Source organism: Triturus cristatus, chromosome 2_1 (genome assembly GCF_964204655.1).
Source record: "Triturus cristatus chromosome 2_1, aTriCri1.1, whole genome shotgun sequence".
In the NCBI taxonomy this organism is placed as follows: domain Eukaryota; kingdom Metazoa; phylum Chordata; class Amphibia; order Caudata; family Salamandridae; genus Triturus; species Triturus cristatus.
Genome location: NC_140581.1, coordinates 1,177,289,968 through 1,177,303,322, shown reverse-complemented (window position 1 = coordinate 1,177,303,322; position 13,355 = coordinate 1,177,289,968). Strand labels below are relative to the sequence as shown.

The window sequence follows — 13,355 nt, the reverse complement described above, 5'->3', positions numbered from 1 at the left end:
CATTTTTATATTTTGAAGGCTGTTATTAAAAGCAGAGCTATAAATAATGAGATCCTATATCTTTGAATGACAGGTTCACTGTTTCAGCTTTGCCATATAGTTAAATCACCAGCTTCTGCTAGAGTTCCTAACTGAACGTACTTAAGAGCACAATACATAACTCCTTACTTAATTTTTAACATTTTTAACATAAATCGAAGATTTAACCATCTAATTTTACATTTAGATGTTAGTATATCGAAACTGGACATCTTATTTTGTCCTAGTTGTTTTTTATGTTATCATGCAACGTGCAATGAGTTTATAATAGGGGTAGGCGTAACTTGCGTGATTTTCTGTCACATAATTACACCAAATTTGAGCCGAATTAGGCAACATCACGCAGAATGACATGAGGAGTGTAACCATTCATTTAGTGTTATTTTCCTAGTGCAAAATGCACTTGTGTGTCCAAAATGGACATTCATAAGGGCACATTCATTTTTGTTAGTGACAGGTAGATTAGGTGATTTGCCCAGAATCACAGGATGTTGAGCGTCATTGCCGATACTCCAACCCCGCTAGATGTGAGGTCGACTGCCCTAACCATTAGACTACATCCTCTCCTGCTGTTATTTCCAAAGTTTATGGGAGAGTCTATGCTTTAAGTGAAAGAGTTTGTGAAGTTGAAATCTTGCCAATTAGCCAAACAATGCCACTGTATTGGTCTTGATGGTTATGCTGCTTATTGCTCTTCTGCATCCCACTTCCCATTATCTTTCCATCCTGCATGCTGTTCAGCTTCATTACAGACTCTGCATTTCAAATTACTCTGTTAGTACGGCACAAGGCAGCCATTTGGCCGAGCCCTGAAATACACCACCCTGCTGATGGGCTGAGCTTCTCTTCCCCATGTTAGCCAGGCAGGGGGCCCTTGCTCACGGGCCGCATTAAGAGTTTCAAGGACATTTTAAAAAGTACGAAAACCACTTGAACATGCAGTCGCTTTCCCCGGTGCCCACCCCCCCAGTCGCCCAATAATTTATGAATTTCCTGCCTACTTAAAACATTGCAGGGGCTGCACGAAGGGGTGCAATAACAACAAAGCCTCGTTACGTAAAGACCACAACAGCTCCTCTACCCCACGAGGCTGCACAATACTAATTTAGGATACAATTCAAACAATCTACTGAGTACTCACCTTTTCTGCAATTTACGTGCACAATGGACTAAAGGGTTTGAACTTCACTTAAAACTGCTCATTTTGCTCAGTACAGACCCTAGGGCGAAACTCTCAACTTATTGTTATAAGGGTCCAAATATCGCAGACATCTGGGAAACACTCAAAGCGATACTGCATCCGCCAAGCCCTGTTTTAGCACTCTGTCTTACATCCTGTGACATCTTTATCACACTTTTTACGTCTGGTGTTTCTTAGCGCCCCTCTAAAAGGACACCAAGTTTCCCAACAAATAGTTCCCTCTAATTTCACACACTGCTTCTGTTGCGTATTTACTCACTCATGCTAGGTGGACATGCCAAATATGTTGTACCGTTGGTGGAGCCGAAGACACACATATAGAGGCACCAGAACATGGTTAAGGTTAATAATAAAAAAAAAGTAAAACACTGGTAATTCTGTCAGTTCAGTATTCTTCACAGAAGTCAAAATTCTTCCGATCCCTAAATCTCGGAACGCGCCATCCAACAACAAAGCCTCGTTACGTGCATGGTCATTTTAAAGACCTGTGAATTAACTGGGTGCGGCCGCATGCAGACAAACTGCAGACCTCAACAGCTCGTCTCCCCCACGTTAGCCAGGCAGGGGGCCCTTGCTCACGGGCCTCATTAAGAGGTTCACGCACATTTTAAAAAGTACGCAAAACACTTGAACATGCCGCCGCTTTCCCCGGAGCCCACCCCCAGTCACCCAATAATGTAGAAATTTCCTGCCTACTTTAAACATTGCAGGGCCTCTCTTCCTTTCCCTCTCCTCTTCCCCTTTCGCTGTGATGCATCGCTTCTCCCCTCTCTTCTTTTCCTTTGCCTCTGTCTACTCTTTCTCTTTTGCTGTGATGCATCGTCTACTGAGGCTGCATAATACTAATGTAAGAGACAATCTACTGAGTACTCACCTTTTCTGTAATTTACGAATCTCTCAATTTATTGTTATAAGGGTCCAAATATCGCAGACATCTGGGAAACACTCAAAGCGATGCTGCATCCGCCAAGCCCTGTTTTAGCACTCTGTCTTACATCCTGTGACATCTTTATCACACTTTTTATGTCTGGTGTTTCTTAGCAGCCCTCTAAAAGGACACCAACTTTCCCAACAAATACTTCCCTCTAATTTCAGACACTGCTTCTGTTGCGTGTTTACTCACTCATGCTAGGTGGACATGCCAAATATGTTGTACCGTTGGTGGAGCCGAAGACACACATATAGAGGCACCAGAACATGGTTAAGGTTAATAATAAAAAAAAAAGTAAAACACTTTATTAAGAAGAAGGTAATTCTGTCAACTCAGTATACTTCACAGAAGTACAAATTCTTCCGATCCCTAATAACCTCGGAACACGCCATCCAACAACAAAGCCTCGTTACGTGCATGGTCATTTTAAAGACCTGTGAATTAACTGGGTGCAGCTGCATGCAGACAAACTGCAGACCTCAACAGCTCGTCTCCCCCAAGTTAGCTAGGCAGGGGGCCCTTGCTCACGGGCCGCATTAAGAGGTTCAAACACATTTTTAAAAGTATGCAAAACACTTGAACATGCCGCCGCTTTCCCCGGTGCCCACCCCCAGTCACCCAATAATGTATACATTTCCTGCCTACTTAAAACATTGAAGGGGCTCCACGAAGGGGTGCAATAACAACAATGCCTCGTTACGTGCAAGGTCATTTTAAAGACCTGGGAATTAACCGGGTGCGGCCGGAGGCAGACAAACGGCAGACCACAACAGCTCCTCTCCCCCATGTTAGCCAGGCAGGGGGCCTTGCTCACGGGCCGCATTAACAGGCACATGCATCATCATAGGGTTTTGCGATTCCTTAATTGCGATTATTAAGGAATCGCAATTAAGGAATAGCAAAACCCTATGCATGTAGGAATCGCTAAAGAAATAGCGATTCCCACAAATTCCTTAATTGCGACTCGCAAATTGCGAGTCGCAATTAAGGAATGTCTTCCCATTCATCCCTATGGGCCTCCAGGCCCATAGGAATGCATTGGAGATTGCGGGAGCAATTTGCGAGTACCAGTAGGTACTCGCAAATTGCTCCCGCAATTTCGATGGTGCAAGGGTGTCAAAATGACACCCTATTGCACCCATGTATGTTAACTCTGCACAAATGTTGCGTACACACATGCTCTAAGGGCATGTGTGTGCGCAACATGTAACTTAGAAAAATGCAAATAATTGCATTTTTCTAAGTTTTTGCAAATTACCATGAAGTCCAGCTTCATGGTAATTTGCTCCCGCTAATAGCGAAATCGCTATTTTTTAAACTGTAATGCATTGCATTTAAGGAATCTCAATTAGGGATTCCTTAAATGCAATCGCTATCTAAGGAATCGCTATTTTGAGATTCCTTAAATAGCGATTTTTGCATTTGGGATGATGCATCCCAAATGCAAAAATACCGGTCGCAAAGGGGCAGATTCTGAGAATCTGCCCGTTTGCGACCGGTTTTGTGCTTGATGCATGTGCCTGCAAGAGTTTCAAGGACATTTTAAAAAGTACGCAAAACACTTCCCCGGTGCTTACCCACCCAGTCGCCCAATAATTTCCTGCCTACTTAAAACATTGCAGGGTCTCTACGAAGGGGTGTACGGACAACAGCACCACATACATTACAGATGGCAAGCGCTTTATAGAACTGCACAACACTCCCAAAATTTACCTTGGATGGCTCAAAATAAAATAGGCCTCGGAACACTGGCGGTCGTCGTCTGGTCGTCGTTTCGTCGTCCAGGTTGCCTGAAGTGTGGTGAGGTGTGTGGGGCTAAACAAACTCCGGACAGCATTTTCAATGGCACCTTGCCACACCCACCAACCGTGCCAACCAATGTGTCTCTCCTGAATTTAATGGGGGTCCGTGACGCACGTTCGTAGCTGCTTCCTTCTCGGGCCTAAATTGCAGTTTGATCTGCAGTGCTTTGGCTCCATCAAGTGGACAAGTAGTGCAACTGCAATGAAAATCAGTGACACTCGGTTTCAACCGGGTCAGCTGATTTTCATCCGGTAGGGTACTGTCGGGCAGAGTCGGTTTTAACCGAATTCCGGACAGCTTAAATATAATGTAAAGACTTTCTTAACAAGAGTTTTTTTCACTTGTTCTTTCCATCTTAAGCCCATGCAATGGCCACTTACTTTCTTCCACTTCGCCTGTAAGAGATCATGCCCAAGCTTTACATTCAGAATAGTCACTCCCTCTTCCAGCTAAGAGCTTGTGAGGGGCTTTTGTATTCCACAAGAAAAACAGGCCACAGGGCAAGGTCTGAAAAGAGACATATGGGCTCTCTTATGAAGCATATCGGGATCAACATCCAATTAGATATGCTGAGCTTGCTCCTACAATGCAATCACTGAATAGTCTCCTGCTGCCTTATTATTTTCCCAGATAGAAATTGCCCAAGGGGTATAATTAGTTACATGCCTTCAGCCCACAATTTTAACTCGCCTAAAGGGCCAAACTTTGTGAACTCAATCAATTAAAGTTACTTGTGTGTATATCACCAGTGATTGCTGGCTATATCTCATAATAAAAGCACTCAGATCATCAACCTGTTAAGAAGCCGTTGATTTGTCGGTTAACCGATTTTTCACTTTTTCACGTTTCACATTTCCTACTTTTATTGGAAATCATGCTATAAATCTGAAAATACTCTTCATTGCTCTGTACCCTGTGTAAGAGACACTAACTCTGCTTTCAATTTCTTTGGTGCCATATCAAGTTTGGTCAAGGCAGACTACACTTCTGCGTATAGATGACCCTACTCGCTGGTCTCCCACAAAATATTGTAGCGGCACCCCAATTCCACCCAGATTACATGTAAATTATTGGAGCTCGCAAAACCTGGATGAAAATCTAGACATGGACTAATAATATAGTTTTGTCCAAGATATCAACTTCTTGTGCTCTCGAACAGGTGTGTGTGTTGGCCCCTGCTTAAGATATAAGTGGCAAACCTGGCCCCCTGTTCTGTTACTGAACTATCAGGACCATACAGTGTTTTTTAAGACTGTGATAGGAATGCAAAGATTGATTTGAACACTAGTCTCATAATGTCACTCTTACCAAATCACCTACGTAATTAATTACATTTTGATGGAAAATACATAAGGTTTTATAATAACCTCATGATAGAGATCACAATGAACAAATACTTGGGGTTTAGGTTTCAAGAAAAAGTGAGTTTGTAACACCACAAGGCAGCAATAAAGATGGAAGATAACTCCTTTATGGTTGAGTTATGGCTCATTTTTAATAGTTTCCTGGGCCCTTACTAACTTCCATTCTTTACAGTGGCAAGAGCCAGTCTGATGCCCACCCTGAGCCATGGCTGTGAAATAACCACAGGGAGGACCTTAAGGTATTTAGATTTTTCCCAGTGTAATTTGTTCACAGCCTTTTTCAGGCTCCCAGATTAAACTTCTGCAACTCGTGAGAAGAGAGGTTGAGTTAATACCATGGTCTTGAAGCAGTAATGTTGCATTTGCTAAAGCTTAATATATATATCAACTGGGCTTAGTTAATGCCCTCGCTCTGCTATTAAGCTCTGAGTTACCAGAAATGGGCTTTCACATCTTTGGTTGGCCTACTTGTAGGAAGCAAAATGTGCCCTGTAACATACAAAGACTTGGGATACCAAGTCTCCACTCAAGACTGTGTCTTGCAAACCTAATTTAAATGTAAAGAAGACCTCAATCAGGGAACACCAACATGCTTTTCCTAAAAGAAGACAAACAAAGTTTGGAAATGACTCCTAAAAATTGAGGCATACCCAACTTACTGTTCCCAGATGCAACAAAACAAACTGCTCCTTATAAGATTTGTTTAGCACCAACAAGATAATGTATTCTAACGTGGAAAAAATCATATACAGGGCAAGAGTGAAGTGTATGCAATTAGAAGCTAGAGTTCTATCACTCTATGGAAGGTGAACCTGTGCATAAGCACTCTCCATATTTCAAAGAAATAGAAAAAAGGGAGAAGGGTGTCTCAACAGTGGATTTATTTTATGTTCCAACTGATTGCGAAGATTGACAAACTTTTATCTGAAATACATCAATTGAACGGAAAATTACTGAGTTTTCTAGAAACTTGTCTAGCTTAAGTAGTTATATATTTGTGTAATAATACTGATTAAACAGTTAATTTCTTGGCTGCAAATGATTTTCAAAGAACAATATTTGTGGACTTGACTTAGCACTTTTTAGCTTCTGTATGTGTACCCAAGGTCGGCCGACCAAATCAATGCATTTTTAATTTGGGTAAACACATTTTATAATGGTTTAATTTAACTTAACAGTACAATAAAATAAATAAACATTAGAATTTGCTCCCGTCAGGTCATTACAATACTACTAACCAAATGGGCACTAGCCATTGTGGATGAACGAGAACTCGTGGGACAGGTTTGGGAGCCACAGCTGGAGAACTCAAGCACTGCCAAGTGGCCATAAACCAGCAAAAATGTCAGTAAAATGTTATGTCCCTTACTCATTCACTCTAAACTTAATGACAAGACAATTAACTATTGGGAAAAACAAACCAAACACACACTTAACGAACAAGAACTGGCCACACTATGGGCCTCTGCCTCATGCAATAAAATCTCCCCAGTGATATCACAAACACAATTTTGGCTACTCCATAAGGCTTTTTGGACTTCTGCACGCTTATTCACATTAGGTTTCAGGGAAGATGCTCTATGCTGGAACTGTAGCAAGGAAAAAAGGGACCTAGCACACATTATCTACCAATGCCCAACACTGAAAACATTCTGGAAGAAAATCTTTGGTTTTATAGATAAGGTGTAGGCTAACAAATGAATTTTCCTCCCTCGCCTCTGCATTTATGACCGCAGTACTAAGATCAGATCACGATAAAGACCTGCTAGATCTGCTGCTGACCGCGGCAGTGAAAATGGTCCTAGCTAACTGGAAAGACACAAGTAAGACCTCATACAAAGGCTGATTCAACTGAATTACGCATCTCAGAGGTGCGGACAACATTGGACTACAGAACTCACCCTGGAGACCAGCAACCAGAGGGATGTGGAAATCACTAGACACGTACCTAGACTTTTACGAACCCCCATGAAAACAAGTCATCCCGGCGAAACATTTCCTGATCCCCTTTACGTGCGGAAAAGTGAATGTATCTGAGCGCAACTATCTGGCCCCACGGGTCGGTAGGTGTACCAACAGGTTTCCCAAATCTCTCCACAAGTAAGCTAGTCGTATGTCCGTTTTGTCAGACGATCAAAAGACTTATAACTTCAGAGCCTGTCTCCTTGTTCTTTCACCCCTTTCTTTCCTGCCTTTTTTTATCACCCTTTCTCTTGTCTTCAGTAAATTACGTCATGTGGGGTTAGCCGAGTATATGTGTCAAAGTGCCTCAAGACACTGCTGTACAAACTGCGATTGGCTAACCTTGTAACAGAAATGCTAATGTCTGTGCATACAAATTAATAAAATACTTTGAAATCAAAAAACACTTAAAAATGTAAGAGATTGTAAAACAAATCGAAATAAATGAAGAGAAAAGATTTTATAGCAGATAGATTAGGTTTCAGAATAAAGCAAGAAAAATCAATGGTAACACAAACCTCAAACGTACCATCCTTACGAGAGAAAACATGCTTCGCCTGTAACAATAACATTCTTTTTGCAACCTCCATCGAAACTCGAGGATACCTATAGTTGTGACAACTTCAGCTGAAGTTAAGAAGCGCAGTTAAAAAAGAAATCTCCGCTTAGTACTCTCGATGCTTTGCATACTTGATCTAAAACTATGTTAAAGACAGTGCACGGGCTGACTTGTCAATGGTGCACCACGCTCAGTGGCACTGGGGCCCGCGGCCTGTGAGAGGACCTCTGAACACTAACTACTGATGCTTTAGCTGCTTCAGAGACGACTATGGGGCATTTTCCCTGCTTGTAAATAACTCTTACCACGCCACTTTGTAAGGGATGTATTCCTAACGAACAAACAGAACAACTATAGTTTATGTCCTCCTACTATCACAGTATTGTTTTATAACTACCTGGCTAAATCTTTTTAATGATTACATCTGCCCAAGGCATGGTCATTAAATCGATCACACTACAAAATCAATGTTAAAAACAAAAAATTCTAACACCTACCTTGTTAACCAATGGCTAAAGTCTGGTCGATGAGCCCACTGTACTCCAGTTTGATTCAACGAACGCAGCAATCGACAACCGATAAGAATGGCCCAGGGACTTGCCAGTGCAAGGCATTTTTCATGGTCTTTCATAAATCCAGGAGGAGAGAGCATTTTGCCTAATTTGGAATCACTATCTCCATCAACCTCGTCAAATTTCGTCTGCGAATGCCGGTCGCTTTCTTTTATGAGTAAATACTTTCTACATATGTCCTGACACAATGCCAAGCAAAGTGTGTTGATGAGGAAATACCAGGTTTGGTGCTCCTCTTCTATGAAACTACTTGAAGCCAAGCTGATAACATGGCCGACTGTCCCAACTAAAAGAAGAACATCCAACTCTGACCCTCCTAAGTTGGATGATGATGGCTTCTGTGAAGAAAAGAAACATTAGGTTATAACGGTGGTGTGCTTTCGCTATAACTAATGGTATTTTCCGACAAAACATTACAATAACAAATACTTGTTGCTTGACGTCCATATAGCAACGCATATCGAACCAGTTCCAACAGACTAAATCCTAACTGCAAACAATCACTTTCTCAGTCCTGTCCTACTACATGGTGTAAAGTAGAGTAAATGTCACATTTGTCAAATGAAGTGAACTTTCTATACCTATAATACATGAGAAAGTGTCTTTTCAAACATTAAGATATTAAAATTGAAATACAAATAGACTACAAACCTATATACGCAGTGTTTGGAATGCTGGGGGCAAATAAGTAAGGAGCAGCTTCTGCTCATGGGTCTTACATCAGTGGCTACTCCAGCAGGGTGGGGTTGGGGGGGGTAAGAGTAAGTAAGCGTCACTATAATAGTAAGCAATGATTGCCCCAAACACATAAGGAATCCTGGAGCAATTTTTTAAAACACATACATCATACGTTTTTGATTTTTAGCTATATTTGCCAATTTCCATTTATTTTCCTCTCGGGGGCCTGCTTATTTTTTCACAAGGTCAATAGGCATGTCTTGGCGGTGTCAAGTTGTTCTTGGCGTCCAAGGATGTTATAGAGTCTGTGACATCTTTCTAAAACCTATGGAGACATGGGCACGTCCAGAGCATGTTGTAAAGCACGTTAGTGGGGTTACATGCAGTACAGAAACCTAGGATAGTCTGGTAAACACTCAAACAAACATAACCTGCTAATAATAGTCTCTAAACAAACTGCAAGACCTGAGGAACCATGAATTTCTCTGTGGGTATTTGATGTTCTTGAAACGGCCTGCCTCTGCTTATATGCAAATCCAGTAATCTTCTTGCATTCAAATAGAAACTGAAAGCTGCCCTGTTATAAATCTTAAACTCCTATCTAGTTTTCGCCAACAAAATCCGTTCTCACAATGCAAAGTACCAATTCAGTTACGCTCTGTCTGACATATACATTGTATAAGTAAGGGTGATGCTCTTGAATCCTCCCCTTTCAGTACAGTTTAAAAACAAATATATATACTGAATTCTGACCTCGTTCCTTCCTCTTTCCATATTTGTTTGCTATTACAATTTTAGAAAAGTTGCTGTTCTGTAAGCATGCTCTGGTTGTTTAGGCACTTCTCCTCGAGGCACGTATTTTATCTAATTTAATGACCTTTTCGTAAAGCCTTTGCTAAAGGCCTCTTATGGCCCACCTGGGCTATTCCATGGGCATCATCCTAAGATGCCACGTACATATAATGACCTTTCTCTTAGATGTTGATTACCTCTTGTAAGGCATTGTGTTACTGGTTAAGGGGGGTGAAACACCTCACGAAGCAACCATAAGTCTTCTCAGGGTGAAGTCACAAGCAAACCCTAAATTAACCTGTGGTCAACCCTCGGGTTGTTTGTCACAGAGCAGTCAGGCTTACCTCAAAGACAATATTTAAAGTATCTGTGCAACAAGACCAAAACAACAAAAAAACAATCATTAAAACCGGAGTTATGCAGGTTTAAAGTTTTCAGTTGAAATAGCACCATAAAGCGCCAACTGTGGATATCTGGTTTTGCCAGACCAGGACAAAGTCACAACTTCAGGCCGACCACGATGGAGCATGGGATAGCTACAGGTACACAGTTGGGCCCGCTTAACAAAGTACCTCAAAATTCTGGTTTGCAGAGCGTTGCAAGGATCCGCATTGAAGATGCGTCACACAGCCGAAGCAATGCCCCGGTTGTGAGATGCGGCGAGGCTGCGGTTCAAGGTCCTGCATCATCATTGTAGAGGATCCCTTCAACGAGGGCTTGCAATGTGAAGTCCAGTGTCGAAGATGTGTGGAGCAGCCTGGGCAATGCATAGGTTCAGGGGAGCTGCAATGTGGAGCCCATTGTTGCGGCTGCCGCCGATGAGGGATATGATGGCCTGCGCTGAGGATGTGTCGCGCAGCTGCAGTTCCGATGAGGTGACGGGCTGAGATGCAATGCATGTCTTTGCGGCAGTTCTGATCCAAGCAGAAGTGATGCATCGGTTCTGCTGGGTGCTGCACCACACAGTAGAGGAGATGCGTAGGTTCTGCTTCATCCACAGAGGCTAGCAGAGCACCATAGGCCCACTTCTAAGGGTCCAGGACTGGGGTGGCATCACTTGGCAGGGTAGACTCACAGATGGCAGAGTCCAGGTGCAGATGCACGGTTGTTGGAAACAGGTTATGTCACTGAGGCTCTAATCAGGAGGCCAGCCAACTAGCCCTTGGAGTCACTTTGGGGTCCTGGGTTAAACAGATGCAGGTCCAGTCCTTCTCACAGAGGTGAGAGGGCAGCAGGCCAGCACAGCAGGGCAGCAGTTCTTCCAGCTGAGTGGCAGTCATTTCAGCAGCACAACAGTCCATCCTACTGGCAGTCTCCACGGGTGCAGGAGTGTACTGAAGAAGTGGTGTCTGAGGTCCAATATTTATACCTGATGCCCTTTCTTCTGGAAGGTGGGAGAAGCTTCTAGAAATTCCCTTTGAAGTCCCCAGGCCTTCTGCCTTCCCTGTCCTGGCTCCAGAATAACTACAGGGGGTATGCAGCCCTTTATGTGGAGGCAGGACACAGCCTAGTCAAGTGTAAGGAGGGCTGGGCCCAGCTCCATCCTCTCATCCTGCCAGAGACAGCCCATCCAGGCACACCTAAGCCCCCCTATTGTTTGTGGCTGTCTAGGAGGAGCCCGCCTGTCAGCTACACCCCATTATGTGACCCAGGGGCAGGCTACAGACCCCAAATAGCAATGGCATGAAAATGCCAAATTTCTAAAAGTAGAATTTTCATAATTGTAACTTAAAATCTTACTTTACCATGAGCGACGATTTTTCTTTAAATCTCAAAGACATCAAACGTGAACTGGTTGCCTGCTCCCATTTGGAAATTACAGTTTATCAAATGCAATAAGCTATCTCTAATGTTATCCTATAGGAGAGATAGGCCTTGCAGTAGAGAAACACACATTTAAGAATTGTTCACTACCAGGGCATGTAAAACTTAAAAGTACATGTCCTACTTTTTAAATACATTGCAATCTGACCTTAGGGCTGTTCAGGGCCTACCCTAGGGGTGGCTTGTATGTATTAAAATGGAAGAATCCGGTATGGCAAAAGGCTTCTTTTTACAGGTTGAAATGGCAGTTTACAAACTGCACCCACAGGCTACATTGGCATGCCTGAGGTATGTTTAGAAACTACTTAAGTCAGTGATACAATCTGTGCTACAGGTCCACTGGTAGCGTTACATTTACAGGCCCTTTGTACATGTAGTACCACTTTACTAGGGACTTATAAGTAAATTAAATAGGCCAACTGGGGGTAAGCCTATGTTACCATGTTTTGAGGAATGTGTACATGCCCCTTAGCACTGGTCAACTGTGGTAACGTGTGCTGAGTCCTAATGCCAGCAAAACGAAATCAGCAAAAATGGAGGAGTATAATGAAATGTTTGGGGGAAGACCCCCCTAAGGCTGATAAGTCTAAAGCACCTCCATTATTTGCTTTCCTTGTATTGTCCTTGCTAAAATATATGGCATCTGTTGGGACTGTAATACATTTAACTCTTTACTACTGCCTTAAATGGGTCATAGATTCTTCCCTTCTAAACCTCCATTGTGTCATTTATAGCAAAAATCTATTGGCTACAGGAACCATTTATTTTTTCATTCAATAGATTTATACATTTCTAAAGGGCATTCTTGCATTATATCGGAGTTAGTGTGCTGGTAATTGTTCCCTTTACCACCTAGCATGTATTTGATTGCACATCCAAAATAGCAAGATGGAGTCTTGGGGAGGTTGAGAGGGATAGGGAGCGGAGCTAGGGATTTGTTTGTGGGTGGGTGGGTATAGGTCAATTACTGCAATATGCTAAATTAGCGAGACAAGTTTGGATCATTTTCCCAGGACTACTAGAACTGTGTCAAAGAGGAAAATTACTGTCTTACGTTTATGAAACAATGTGAACTAACACAAGGAGAACGTAAAATTAAACACCAAAGCAACTCAACACTAAATAGCCCCTGACAGACATGGAATGGAAACAAGCCTGTCTACATGTAAAAAAAATAAATCGAAATAAAAACAGGTTCAAATTGGTAAAGTTAAAAATACTACAATAAACGTACCTGACTTCCCTGAAACTGAGCAAAACTCTTCACGATAGAACATTTTAAGAGGCAAATATGGATTTCATATAAATTATGTAGTTCTGCAGGATCATAGTCGAATACTGGTCATAGCTACTTACCAAGTTGCACCATATCAAAGATGCCACTTTTAAGTTATCAATTAAGCAATATTTACTATTAATTGTTCACACCCTATATGGTAGTAAAATTAAATTTATATTTGTAGAGTTAGCTACTCTCTTTGCCAAGCAGTGCATAGCCATAATTTGGTTATATCCTTGTACCGTCAGGAGGGGGTATTAGGGTAGGAAACCCATATTTAAGACACCAGAAGAGATAAACTTCTTGATGCTCTAATGAACTAATCAAGATGGTCGATGTGCAAGATTGGGA

General features: G+C 42.2%; 1 protein-coding gene across 2 annotated transcripts in view; it reads right to left on the bottom strand.

Annotated features, from left to right (window-relative positions):
• Positions 1-13,355, bottom strand: part of PIGG (phosphatidylinositol glycan anchor biosynthesis class G (EMM blood group)) — a 1,313,866-nt gene that overhangs the window by 760,041 nt on the left and 540,470 nt on the right. For both annotated transcript variants that reach the window (XM_085636625.1, XM_085636626.1), the window contains exon 9: positions 8,357-8,769. In XM_085636625.1, coding sequence (XP_085492751.1) covers positions 8,357-8,769 — 413 coding nt within the window. The remainder of the gene's footprint in view (positions 1-8,356; positions 8,770-13,355) is intronic.